This window comes from Haliotis rubra, unplaced genomic scaffold (genome assembly GCF_003918875.1).
Source record: "Haliotis rubra isolate DU_JTF1 unplaced genomic scaffold, ASM391887v1 Scf71, whole genome shotgun sequence".
NCBI classification, from domain to species: domain Eukaryota; kingdom Metazoa; phylum Mollusca; class Gastropoda; order Lepetellida; family Haliotidae; genus Haliotis; species Haliotis rubra.
The window spans coordinates 763,688-778,574 of NW_025767424.1; the positions used below are offsets into that span (position 1 = coordinate 763,688).

Here is a 14,887-nt window from a genome sequence, read left to right on the forward strand (position 1 = left end):
TTTGTTATAGTGAAATGTGAAAGCCTTTTTACGTTTTGTCATAAAATTGTGTGGAGGTCAAAGGGAGGACTTCCAAAAATATGAAAAGCGTCAGTGAAGGGTTGATATTTTGAAAAACGAAAAACTTCTAAGGTTGGTAATGGTGATGATTATCGGAAGTTTACATAAATAAAACTTCAATCATTCAAGTTGCATTTGTTTGACCATTGTTGATAATGTTGGGAAGATAAAACCCATTTAATCTAAAATACCTATTACACATATTGTCCTTACAATAATTTATAGTGAACATAAATACTTTGGTGCTATACCATTCTCTCACATGAAACACCACATGATATGTTCAAATACGAATATTACAAACAGTTATTATTTACTTTATATACCTTTGTTGGTGTTTTTTTCTTTTGAACATATTTTATTCAGTATTAAAACGGATGGACACAAGTCATTCAACTTAATAAAGCCCTCTCCTTACATGGACAAAAATACATGTAATGGACAATGAACATCGGTAAGACATATTACACATTATTGAAACGCGAACCACGTACAATGAATTTATGAACTTGACTAATTATATTTTCATTTATAGTTTGTGGCAGACTGAAGCTGCCGTACAGAATGGTGTTAATATGTAAATCTAACTTTTAGGATTTCCAAGCCTTGTACCAAATCCCTTGTAAACAGACACATTTTATTAACTCATGGCCCAGGGTTATCACCCTCGTTAAAATATCCTAGGTCTATCTCAATCAGGTCCTGTTCCGCAAAACTATTTCAGTGCTATGATCGTATCCAGTTCTGTAAATTTGGTTTGTTTTCAAACCGCGCTAGTACACGCGTAAACGCAGCCAAGGGACGTAATCGTTATTGGAACTCTTCCATTTGTTAGGGTGAGAAAGTGTCTTTCGTAAATATATTCGCGTAGTCACGCTTTGAGATTGAACATTTCGGAATCACAGTACAGGAAACATGGTAAGGCATGATAAAGTTGATATACCTAGATATTTTGTTATGATTTATGTAATTTATTCATCTCAATGTGATTTTACGAGACATTCAAATGCAGTAATTAACTCCAAGTGTTTTGCTGTACCGGTATCGGCGTGCTTTTGATTCAATTTAGCTTTGTCATATTAAACGCTGTTAAATGTGTGTCCATTGCTCGTTCTTCTAAGGTAACATTGATCTTATTCTTATAGTGATTCTGGTTCAGATGTTTGTTAAATTGTCTGAAGAACATTTTAATTAAGTCGAGATATTTCTACAATGCTGATACACTGGTCCCTGTACCTTATTGTCCTGTTTTCGATCAGTCACATAGACCGGATTGAAGATATCGTTTCTCAAAGGTTAAACAATGATCCATTAACAACTGATTAACATTCATCGTACAAATGATGTGACAAAGTGATTGCAATGGTACACCAAATGACCAAAAATACCACATCATGATTACTTAGTTGATCATAATTGTTAGATGCAGATTACTATCCTACATGCACTGGCTGCTTATACATCATATGCACATATCTATTGAGTCAAGTCTTTGTAGCATCTAATGAATACCAGGTCTTCTTTTGTCAATAGTCTTCACAAGGTTAATGAGAGAGTAATTTACAGAATATCATGGAAAGTTGTATACCCCCTTTCTCTTGTACTGTTTACTGTGTTTAAAAGTGGTAACAAGTTTACCTCTCTTTCGGTGTTCTTATTTTATGACAGCTACGAGTCTTATATGTCTAAGAGCCTGATGATGAACTCCAGTTACTATTTGTAGACTCATTAATCACGATATAACATCATTGTCATATCAACATGATCAACAGATCTTTGTCTGTTGATAGATTGCCTAATAATCATAATGGTACTCATGTACTAGAATCTGTATGAAGATTTCCTGCTGAAAACATAAAGTTAAAGTCCATACCAGCTAAAATTAATTGAGGTCTTCATTGCCCGTGCCAATCACAGGCTTTTCAGGTCCATGATATGCACAGGAACCTGTCATATGGCTGGTATAGTGTGGTGTTCGCCAAGAAACATGGTGAACAAGCAAAGTTTTGTATGTTGAACCTTTTCCTGTCTGAGTTTTAAGGAAGAATACTGTGCAATTAATTCTTTTTTTTTCAGTTTCGAAATCAATATGATAATGACGTCACAGTTTGGAGTCCACAGGTAAGTAAAATATGTGTAAAATAACAGCTACAGGGAGCATAAGGTGATAATGATAAAGTCCTTTTGTGGCAAACAAACCTAATAGTGATCATTCCACTGTTTCAAGGCATATTGTTCTTAAATATTTGACATTTAGAGGACAGGTTTGATCTTATTAGTCTCATTCTAGCATTATTGATTATTTGTACTATATATGTTATGCTGCATTAAATAAACATGACATCTATTGCAATACAGAAGTTGTCTATTCAAAGAAAGTTAATATTCATCCTACCAGCTTCTAAATGCCACTTAAAGAAGATGCATTAGCTGTTCTCCTGAAACAGGGGTCAAGGAAACTTACTATTTATAGAAATTTTAAGCCAAATTTAAGATACACTCACCAATGAGTATGTCAAGTGTTGGGATTTGGTCCTAAACTTTAATCATGTTAATTAATGATTAGGTCATTTCAACTGATTGTTCATAAAAATTAATAATATGGTGTCCTTTTCCTGTTTTTGAATGTTACGTTCAATAAAACTTAGAGACACCTGACAAACACAAACACTGGTGTTTATTTCTGCATTTTATTTTGAATAAGCATTAGTCTTTCTCTCACTTTTCAGTCCTGTGGTGAATGTACTTAATGGTTAAACTTAGAGACACCTGACAAACACAAACACATGTGGTACAATGTGTGAAGCCCATTTATTGTCAGCATTTTATTTTAAAATAAGACAACCAAACTCAGTCTCTCAGTCTCACTTTTTTCTCAAAGTTCTCAGCAGTAAGTCATGAATAAAATCACTCAGGAGATAACATTATCTGAGGGTTAAGAGTAGTGGAAGGGTAGTTTTCAATTTATTTTCTGCTTATCAACTGGAGCACCACAGGTGAAGCCAAATAATGTTTCTGTAAAATTGGCCTTTGACTTAAAACCCCACTCACTCCTTGTTCACTCAGCCATGAAATATGTTCACTGAAATATTAATGTAAAATTGGCCAGCAATATGAATTAGTAAGAGCTCCAGATAAATTCTGTATTTGAATTTTTTTGTAAAATTATGCAGATTTAATCACTATTAACCACTTAATTTTCAGCTTCTTGTTTTCAAATATGCATGAAGAAATTTGATAACCCAGAATTATATCAACATACTGTCTTTTGAGCCAACATAGCTTTTTCAGAAGAGATGTCTTTGCAGTTCATTCCTTATTGACTGAATGCAGGCAATACATATGCATGATATTGACTTCAGTATGTAATGCACAGATGTGCAACATCTTGTATAGAGAACATTAACTTATTGATGGTTGTAATTTGACATGTCTCCATGTCTTTAATTTCTGCAATATATGACTCACTTTGGCTGAAGGGGTCGTTGTCGGCACGGGTACTACAGATATGTACCCCAGGTACCTTTCTGTATAGAGAAATGTACCCTGGCCATAATGAGAATACAGAAAGGTACCCTAGGACGATTCCATTCCCATTGTGTCGTATTCTTGATCGGAATTGTCATGCTGTTGTATTAGATACATTCGATTGCTTTATATAAGTAATGAAAATACACAGTAACGGATATTTCGCGATGCATATGAATACCAATCGCAATCAGTTGAACGGGAACAACTACATGCGGTTGGATTGCGGAATATGGACACGTCCGCCTTTTATGGTACCAGGTACGTTTCTGTATTTTGACTTTGTTTAGGGTACATATCTGTATACAGGGGTACGTATCTGTAGTACCTGTGCCGACAACGACCCCTTCAGCCTCACTTTGGGCAGCATACCAATATATACAAATTAAAACTAAAAGTCATATGAAAATAATTGGTACCAAATATTTTCAGAAATGTTTACTCATCAGTCTAATAAGGCAAATGATTGGATCCGAGTCTAAATATATATAATCATGATGTATACCCCCAAAATGCTATAAATATTGAATGTGAATGATTGCATGAGAAATGGCATTTGAAACTAAAACTAGTTCATCTTAACATGTTCCCGATTTAAAGACATGTTGACAACAACATGTACCTGCCATGATTTATTATCATAATCCCAGGGCTTCAGATAAGGGCTGTATCGGCGTATGTACGGATACAAAATATGCACGATACGGTAGCAAATAATTTAGAAAACGTAGCAGGTACGCACCACAGCAATGGTGTACGGTCTTAGAATCATTTACAGACGTATTTATCTGAAAAAAATATTGGTTTATTGTTTATTGACCTGTTTACACAAGACTATCAATGTTATGGTGCATATATGAAACAAAACACAAGGTTACTGATCCGCCATTAAAATCCACTCAGTACTCTAAATGTAGCCTCTTTAGGGTTTTCAATCCCCACATGGGTACAATGTACTCCTGTAGTGAAAAATATGGAAAACCAAACTCAGTCAGTCAGTCAGCCTGTATGAAAAAATATGGAGTACTTACTCCTGATGTTGAAAAATTATCTGGAGCCCTGATAATCCTGTTACTTATCTCAACTGTATCCTTAAGGAACAAAACATATGATATATAGATATTTCAGTGTTTTGTGTAGTTTTTCCAAGTGAAGTCATACTTCAAGTGCATCCTGAGATTACTGACATCTGAACTTCTAAATGCCACTCAAAGAAGTTAAACATCTGTTAAGCTGTTTCATTCGCGTTTTTTCTTTTAGAATCGCTTATTGTGATCTGTGGAAAATTTACAGTCACAGTAGGTTTACAAAGTTCATTTATTCCTTTCTGTGGATCTCTGGGTGACTGATAAAATCTGTACTATAAATTTGTTATGGCATTATTCAATAATGCATGGAGAATTAGTGTTACTAGGGTGAGGTGAGGTGAAATTGGGTTTAACGCCGTGTTTGAGAATATTTCACTCATATGACGACGTGCATGCGTGTGTATGTGTATGTGAGGCTGCTTGTACTAGCCCAGACTTAAGCTGGTTTTATAGTGCTAGCTCACTGAGATACCATGCCGCAGTGAAGCAGGAATACCCCACTCAGACACATTATACTGACTCCGAGCCGACCAGTCCTTGTTGTACCCATTAATGCCGAGCGCCAGGCAGGGACCAACAAGTACCATATTTTAACGTCTTTTGGTATGACGCGGTCGGGCATCGAACCCGCGACCTTCCACTCTCCGGGCGGACGCTCTTACCACTACACCACGGATGCGGCCGAGTTACTAGGGTCTCAGTACATTTGGCAGTCTAAGACTTTCACACTTGTCTTCATAAAATAACAGACTGTACTAAAGATGTTAAGTCATGGAATACAAACAACTTGCTAAAGTTAAATGATGACAAAACTGAGGTGATGGTTGTTGGATCCAGGCAAATGCAAAAACAAATTACCACCAGTACTGTACTGGTAGCAGATGCAGAGATACAACCAGTGGACTCTGTTAAAGACCTTGGAGTTACACTTGACTCACACCTGGCAATGGACACTCATGTAAATCAACTCTGCAGAATATGCTTCTTTCATCTACGAGCCATTGGCAGAATACGCCATCTCATCAGTCGTGATGCAGCACACGGTCTGGTCCAGGGACTTGTTATATCAAGAATTGATTACTGCAATAGCCTCCTTTTTGGTATTTCTCAGAAACTGCTATCAAAATTGCAAAATGTCCAAAATACAGCCTCCCGAATCATAAGCAGAACTTCACCTGTTTCACCTGTCATGAAAAACCTCCACTGGCTGCCTGTTAAATCAAGAATTGACTTTAAAATATTGTGTTTTGTCTACAAATGCCTCAATGGCATAGGCCCAGAATACTTGAAAGAACTTCTTACCCCATACACTCCAGAAAGACAGCTCCGTTCTCAGAATCTGAACCTACTCTCTGTGCCTCGGTTCAAACTGCAAACTTTTGGAAGGAAATCCTTTGCCTGCTCTGCCCCTCTACTCTGGAACTCTCTCCCTATCACCATTAAATCAACAGTTGACTTTAATTCCTTCAAACGACTTCTCAAGACTCATCTGTTTTCACTGCATTATGACTAGCTACTAATCCCTCATTGTATATATGTATACTAGCTACTAGTCCCTCATTGTATATATGTATATTATCCACCCAATTTGTTAGCGCTTTGAGCATGGGCCTTGTGCATGGAAAAGGCTCATTATAAGTTCACATTTATTATTATTATATTATAATCATGTTATGTATTTTTCTCCTCTTGTGACAGGGTCGTATTCACCAGATTGAGTATGCCATGGAGGCAGTGAAACAGGGGTCAGCCACAGTTGGACTCAAGTCTCGGACACATGCTGTCCTTGTTGCCCTCAAGGTAGAGTCCAGTCAAATGATCATTTGGTTATCCTTACACGCTCATCACAATCACTATTTTGCCTGGTCCAAACTCAAACTTATAGCCAGGTTAGACTTGATCTTCAGTAACCCATGCTTGTCGTAAGAGGCGACTAAACGGATCAGGTGGTCAGGATCGCTGACTTAGTTGACACATGTGATTGTCTCCCAATTGCATAGATTGATGCTCATGCTGTTGATCACTAGATTGTCTGGTCTAGGCTTGATTATTTACAGAGTACCGCCATGTAGCTGGAATATTGCTGAGTGCCGCGTAAAAGTAACTCACTCACTCACTCACTCAAACTTACAGGCTGCAGTGAAACAGTGCTAATGCTAAGCAATAAAAGGCAAGATGCTTTTTGTCATGACAACCTGTTTATTATGTTATTGATATAATATGTTAAGTTATCATCCATAAAATATGTTGCCTTTTCTTGTTACAAGTATCTTGCCTTGTTATTGACACAGATCATTGTCAATGCTGCATAAAAGTTTACTGTAAAAGGAGCAGGGGTGGAAATAACTTTAAAACTGATACTGTACTCCGGTACAGTGGCACATGTAAAATCACTTGCCCTGATAATTTTTCCACTATACCAGCCGTTTTCTTGTTGATTTTTTAAATTAACAACCTAATTAACATTGGAAAGTCAACTGGACATCGGTACAGTGTGATATACAAATTTGCTTGCTCGACAGAAAAAATACACTGGACTCGGACGTCGGGCAATGGGTTATTTCCACCCCTGAAGGAGGTAACTCTGTCATTTTGATTTCCAGTTTCATAAGTACATTAATAGAAATTTTTGTCTCATTCACAAGCCTTGATAATCTGTTCTATTGCAGCGAGCACCTTCTGAGCTGTCTGCTCACCAGAAGAAAATAATTCCTGTTGATGACCATGTTGGTGTGTCTATAGCAGGCCTTACAGCAGATGCTCGACTCTTATGGTAAGGTCACCTTTCAATACCATCAAACTGTATTGTGTGTATATATGTTTCACTGTCTTAAAGATTAGATTATTTGATTTTCATTTTAAATTCAAATACTAGAACTGAAATGGATTAATAAAAATCACTCAGGACATTTTTCTAATCATCTTATGTTTTTTTGTTTCTTCTATAAATCAGATATTTAATGTGCTATAGTGTACAGTAGTAACCTTTTTATTTCATGAGTTTATTGTAACATGTTTTCTTTATTTTTTCAGCAACTTCATGCGATCGGAGTGTTTGAATTCCCGGTATGCCTACGAAACTCCACTACCTGTGTCCAGACTTGTCAGCATGATTGGAGACAGTATCCTTGTGTTTTTTAACAGAAAACAAACATGGATGGGTTATATTTTGCGTCTTACTCATTAGATGGTTTTGCTGAAATTATGTCAATGTTGAATGTTCTACAGTCGGGGCGGTGGGGTAGCCTAGTGGTTAAAGCGTTGGCTTGTCATGCCGAAGACCCGGGTTCGAATCCCCACATGGGTACAATGTGTGAAGCCCATTTCTGGTGTCCCCTGCCGTGATGTTGCTGGAATATTGCTAAAAGCGGCGTAAAACCAAACTCAGTCAGTCCATACCAATAACTGCAGTTATCCCTCGCCATAACGCCGGTCTTGGGGGTCCATGGATGATCCCCACGAGTTATGATACCCGCTTTATACATAACCCGGAATAAAAGCAAAGTAAAATTGTACTTTCCATGGACATAACAGAACTGCTATTTCGTGTACTTTGCCAAGTCAAAACTATATTGTATCGTCGTTGGTGAAAAAACAAACTTTGTAAATGAAAATAAATATGTGTATTGGAAACCTGCAATCAAATTAACCATCACTAGACATGATAATTCACTTGTCCTTCCTGTTATGCTACCATTTATTCAACTAACCCGAAAATAGCAATTAGCTGTGTACAAATGTTTTGCTCTAATCTACCGGTTATTCAGTTAAAAACGATCTGAAAATATAACATCAAAGAGTTTCTATTCCATTACCAGAATAATTTATATCTCAAGCAGTTATTTTATATATTGCTGTGGTATTAGTATTATTCTTGTTTTCTACGAACATATGTAACATAATAATTAACATAGGTTCAGCACTTTGGGTTACGTGGCTGGATACATTTTACGGAGGAGACAGTTTGACAAGTCACCGTTGACTTCCCGCGGTACCCTCCACTTTGGTTGTAAAAACAAAATGTTGGCAATTAATTGTGAAATATGACTTCAATGAGTCAATAATGCGGATCTTGGGGTCAATGGGTGTCTGTTCGTGATTGCTGAGAATAATGTGAAATTGGTGCTATTGCAGTGGGCACGAAATACGGACCCTTATGAACAAGGTAAGCGGAAGTGGTACGCGAAAGAGGTGATGTTATTTCACACACGTTTTCTCCGATGTTAGTGTAAACAATTTTAATGAATGAAAATGGGATTAAATTTAATCGAATAAAATGAAATCGAGGAAGATCGTTTTATTTTGAGTTTCCTGGCATCATATGTTTTCGGATGGCAGTGTTTACTCGCTCTATATAATGCGTTGTGTTGCATCACAGCAAACATCGTAAGTACTCGGCTGATGGCGTGTCTTTATGAAAATGTTGTCTTTCATAAAGTTATTACGATGTTCCGCTGTTCGTCTGATTTGAAATAACTGAAAGAGAAACAGAACCCAGCTACTGATTTGGTATCTGCAGTTGCTGTCTTGCTGACTTTGTAAGTAGACGCCTTCAGGCGATCTCGAACTTACTTCCATGAAAATAGCGGCCATCAAGCAAAGAAATGCCTAGACTTTGACCAAATGATTCGATTTCAAGACATTTTAGAAAAGGTTTAAAATGATCAATAAAACGACTGTACGAAAACCGAAAATACTGAATTTTTGGATTGCATTACGGTATACCGAACCGATGTCAAAATACCACGGTTCTACTAATACCACGGTATACCGTTTCACCCCTATTGAGCAAGTACCATATTCTCTGTAATGTGTGTCCTGGGCACAAGGACATGTGATTGGGTGAGGTGAGGTGAAATGGGGTTTAAAGTCGTGCTTGAGGACATTTCGCTCATATGACGACGTGCATGCGTGTGTATGTGTGGATGCTTGTACTAGCCCAGACTTAAGCTGGTTTTATAGTGCTAGCTCACTGAGATACCATGCCACAGTTAAGCACTGGAATACCCCACTCAGACACATCATACACCGAACCAACCCATCCTTGTTGTACCCATTAGTGCCCAGGGCCAGGCAAGGAACAACAAGTACCATATTTTAACATCTGTTGGTATGACGCAGCCGGGGATAGAACCGACAACCTTCCGCTCTCCAGACAGACGCTCTACCACTAGCCCACGGAGGCGGTTGGTATTGGGTCTCATCAAGATTAGACAAGACAAGTTTAATTTATTTTCAGAATTTTATTATTAATTTTATTTCAGAACTTGGGCTTTATTGAACAAACTTACTTTGAAACCAACAATTTTCTATATTTATCATGATAAATCCTACCTTTACATATTGTAGGTCTAGGCAAGTTTGTGTTTGGGGCCATTAGATGTGAGTGACTTCCAGCCTTCAGTGTAAATCTCAACACTCTATGCATATTCATGAGAAGCCTATTGTCCTTAACTTTGCTAAGAATCACAGGTACCGACACAGCGTTACGGGAGACGACCATTTGGAGTTGGACTCTTAGTAGCAGGATATGATGTGAGTCGATGTGAAGCAGCTTAATATGCGATAAACTTAATGTTACGCGATATGTTTCTTGGAAAAATGTTCGTTAGGATTATGCAGTCTCAATCTTATTTTTAATGTATACATCAGTTATGTACAATTATATATGAATATGTTGATGATGTTGACATTTGCTTCCAGGCACAAGGTCCTCACATCTACCAGACCTGCCCGTCCGCCAACTACTTCGACTGCAAGGCCATGGCTATTGGAGCCAGGTCCCAGTCTGCCAGAACATACCTGGAGAGAAAACTGGACACCTTCTTAGACTGTGAGTGCTGCAATCAGTTAAAATACTCAAATTCTATTGGAAAATTTCAAGTTTAAGGTCAAGTTCATGTGTTGCTGACCGCCTCTGTGTGTGTAGTTAGAATGCGTCCGCCGGATCCCAATCCCGACCGCGTCATACCAAATGACGTTAAAATATGGTACTTGTTGGTCCCTGCCTGGCTCTCGGCATTAATGGGTACAACAAGGACTGGTCGGCTCGGAGTCAGTATAATGTGTCTGAGTGGGGTATTCATGCTTCACTGCGGCATGGTATCTCAGTGAGCTAGCACTATAAAACCAGCTTAAGCCTGGGCTAGTACAAGCAGCCGCACATACACATACATACACACGCATGCACGTCGTCATATGAGCGAAATATTCTCAAGCACGACGTTAAACCCAATTTCACCTCACCTCACCTCACCTCACCTCACCTCACCTCATGTGTTGCTATGTTCATGTATTGTTATAGACAATTGGAGACAACTTACATGTCAGTGATTACAAGACCAGTAAAGAGGTAGATGCTGTAGTGCAGTTTTGTATCAATGCACTGAATGTTTAAATACTGTTTTGACAAACATATGGATTTTCAAAAATCTCAGTTTTGAACACACTAAGGATATTTTAAACAATTTGGACACAAAGTTTGGATTCCTGGATAATTCTCTGCAATTAGGACAGAGGTCAAGGTGAATTTGCAAGCAACTTGTACAGAATTTCTGCCATGTATTCAGTCATGTGAATTGGAAATGGGTGCGATTTTCTACCTCTTCTCCCACAGGTACCCTGGAGGAGCTGATCCTGCACGGGATGAGATCGCTGAGAGACACCCTACCCCAGGACTTGGAGCTTACAACCAAGGTGAATGAGTTCATGATGTACACTCACTATCTCAGTCGAGGCAGTGCGTCACGCCGAAGACCCGGGTTCGATTCCCCACATGGACACAATGTGTGAAGCCCATTTCTGGTGTCCCCCGCCGTGATATTGCTGGAATATTGCTAAAAGCGGCGTAAAACTAAACTCAGGCAGGCAATCGAGGCAGTGGGGTAACCTAGTGGTTAAAGCGTTGGCTCCTCGCGACGAAGATTCGGTCAGATTCCCCACATGGGTACAATGTATGAAGCTCCATTTCTGGTGTCCCACACCGTGATATTGCTGGAATATTGCTAAAAGCGGCATAAAACCATGCCCACTCACTACTATTTCAGCCATATTTCCTTCACCTTTTGCCGTTGCGGAGTTATCACCCTTTGTACACCATACAATGCTTCTGTTATCATTTGTTCTTGGTTCAAGTTCCCAGGATTAAGTATTGTGTAGGTATTATGTGATTCAATTGTGCGATATAGGGGGTCAGTTAATTGTGGGGTAACAGATCCAGGAAGTATTTAATGTTCTATAGGGATGAGCACTTTTTATATCCATCTGTATCTTATAGTCCTTAGATACCGTGAAGGTCCGGGTTACAATATTGATCTTCAGTAACCTATGCATGTCGTAAGTGGCGACTAACTGGATCGGGTGGCCAGGCTCACTGACTTGGTTGACACATGTCATCGGTTCCCAATTGCGCAGATTGATGCTCATGCTGTTGATCACTGGATGGTCTGGTCCAGACTCGATTATTTACAGACCGCTGTCATATAGCTGGAATATTGCTGAGTGCGGTGTAAAACTAAACTCACTCACTCACTTGTAGTCCTTAGATCTCTTAAGAGGTGGAACTAATGTGCAGTCTTTTTGTATCCAATGTTCCCAGGGAAAGCAAAAGTACTGAAGGTGAACTTTTTTCAGATTTATAAATATATAAATGCCTTCATCACAATCCACTTTGTTTGATCAAAACTGTGTCAGCTGACAAATAAGCAAGGTTGTCCAATGAAAGCAGTTGTCCAGTTACCATGTTTCTGCCTATCAAAGCGCTCCCACAGATGGAGACATAGGTGGCCAAACGGCTTCAGTTTGTCATCCAGAATTGAATCGCTTTAGTATAGGAGGATCATAGGAATAAAATATTGCTGATCATGGCATTGAACAACAAACAAATAAGACAAATTTTTAATCTTTCTGGAGCAAGTTCAGCATGTTTAGACTTTCATTAGTATCTGTTTGTGTTCTATTTGATTCATGATAATTGATATTTTGAATGTTTCTCAAGATTGCTTTCATGCTAGAAATATTTTAATGCCACAATTATAATGCCATCTGACATTCTTCATTACAGAACTGTTCTATTGGGATTGTCGGCCGAGACCAGGACTTTACAATCTATGATGATGATGATGTTGCTCCATATGTATCCTTTAGTCCAAGACTTGTGTGTGAATCATTTAGAGGGTCAAAGGATGGTCGAGCATGGGGGAATAAGACCTTTGCAGAGGGCCTCTTGGGCAATGTTTCTGTTTGGAGATCAGTATCTCCTCAAAACTGAGAAGTACAAACACACATTTGTCTCTTATCAATCTCTATGGTCAATAGCCAGTCCTATTCATTTGAGGACCGCCTCCGTGGTGTAGTGGTTAGAGCGTCCGCCCGGAGAGCGGAAGGTCGCGGGTTCGATCCCCAACCGCGTCATACCAAAAGACGTTAAAATATGGTACTTGTTGGTCCCTACCTGGCGCTCAGCATTAATGGGTACAACAAGGACTGGTCGGCTCGGAGTCAGTATACTGTGTCTGAGTGGGGTATTCATGCTTCACTGCGGCATGGTATCTTAGTGGGCCAGCTCTATAAAACCAGCTTCAGTCTGGGCTAGTACAAGCAGCCGCACATACACATACACACGCATGCATCGTCATATGAGCGAAATATTCTCAAGCACGACGTTAAACCCAATTTCACCTCACCTCACCTCACCTCACCTCACCTCACCTCACCTCTTCATTTGGGGCACCACTGTTCATGTCTCATTGTCTGTTCTATATTTACTAGTAGAGGGAACATTGAGCCAATGCAAGCCCTTGATAAATTCTTAAAACGTTTGTTTAAGCATGGTAAAAAAATAAATTTATCACATGCCAATTCATGCCAGGGACAATTGAGATCAGCATTCCTCGTTGTCTATAAATGGTTTTATTTCAAATGAAATATGGATAGTTTCTTGACGGTAGTGCCTCTTTGGCAAATACATGGAGGGATGTTTCGAAGTTTGAACTTTTGTGATTTCCATGGAAATATAGGGGACATCGGATTGAATGTTGAAGAAAGTATTCCACTGTAATGACCTTGACTCTGACCAGCTAACAAAGATTGAAGGCGAGGAGAGATCTGCGCCTCCACCAGTAGAGGAAGGGGAGGTAAGTCTGTCAACACTCTCTGCGAAGTATTTAGTGTAAAAGCTTAAGTAAGTTTTACTTTTAAAAAATGGTGATAGATTCTTAAATAAATTATGGTGTAATACTAGTTATGTCAATATATGATTTGTGAAAAAGTAAACTCAATATAAGCTTCTAAAATGTTGTATTAGGATGCATTCTGTTCGATCCTTGTGAATCTGTGAAGATCCGGGTTGGAATTGATCTTCAGTAACCCATGCTTGTCATAAGAGGCGACTAATGGGATCAGGTGGTCAGACTCACTGACTTGGTTCACAAATGTCATTGTATTGCATAGATTGATGCTCATAGTGTTGGTCACTGGATTTTCTGGTCCAGACTCGATTAGTTACAGACCACCATCATATAGCTAGAATATTGCTGAGTGCGGCGTAAAACTAAACTCACTCACTCACTCACTCGATCTCTGTGCCATTATTCCTGATATGTAAACATCCTTGTCTTCAGGCTGCCATGGAGGCCCAGGATGATGCTGCAGCACCATCAGAACCTAGTGTAGCTCCTCCAGACACTGAGGGTATGGACCACTAGACAGACAGTCATCATCATCCCTGAGTTGACACGATGCTCTCATTGTCCCTACAAGTCATACATCATCAACAATGCTGGAGTCCGGACGTCATTACTGACAATAATACTGTTTACTGTCTATCATGACTCTGTCAGAGTATAAATCCTTTATTTTGAAGATTGTCATCATTAGTTGATGTTACTGACAAATTGTTATGTGTTTTCAAAAGATGCTTGAATACTGATGTACAAAGAAAGTGAAGTTCATTTTCTAGGTTTGCAATTTTGAATCTTGAACCTGTTTATGAACTATAGTGCTGGTGACTTGAAGAGCATTGAACATTGAAACATATTTATGTCATCAACTGTACATTTCCGTTCTGTTACTGAACATGTGTAATACAATAAATATCAATTAGAAATGGTAAATCAGTGTTTGTTGTTTGTTGAAACATTAATCTGTTTTGAAGACCAACGCTCCAATGTTCAAATACATGTATTCTTCAACCCATCAAGATCCGAGTTAGA

General features: G+C 38.8%; 1 protein-coding gene across 1 annotated transcript; it reads left to right on the forward strand.

Moving 5' to 3' along the window:
- The first annotated feature begins 867 nt into the window (after nt 1–867).
- LOC124259111 (proteasome subunit alpha type-1-like) lies at nt 868–14,788 on the forward strand. Its single transcript, XM_046693204.1, has 11 exons — nt 868–978; nt 2,137–2,181; nt 6,375–6,476; nt 7,346–7,449; nt 7,710–7,798; nt 10,141–10,211; nt 10,380–10,509; nt 11,293–11,372; nt 12,739–12,810; nt 13,754–13,810; nt 14,297–14,788. The coding sequence occupies exons 1-11, from the start codon at nt 976–978 to the stop codon at nt 14,378–14,380; spliced, it is 837 nt and encodes a 278-aa protein (XP_046549160.1). The 5' UTR covers nt 868–975; the 3' UTR covers nt 14,381–14,788.
- The last annotated feature ends 99 nt before the right edge of the window (nt 14,789–14,887 follow it).

Excerpts from the sequence above, each read along its gene's own strand:
- LOC124259111 (XM_046693204.1), top strand. Across the intron at positions 6,477-7,345 it reads CTGTCCTTGTTGCCCTCAAG|CGAGCACCTTCTGAGCTGTC; the intron begins GTAGAGTCCAGT and ends GTTCTATTGCAG. Across the intron at positions 7,450-7,709 it reads GCAGATGCTCGACTCTTATG|CAACTTCATGCGATCGGAGT; the intron begins GTAAGGTCACCT and ends TTATTTTTTCAG.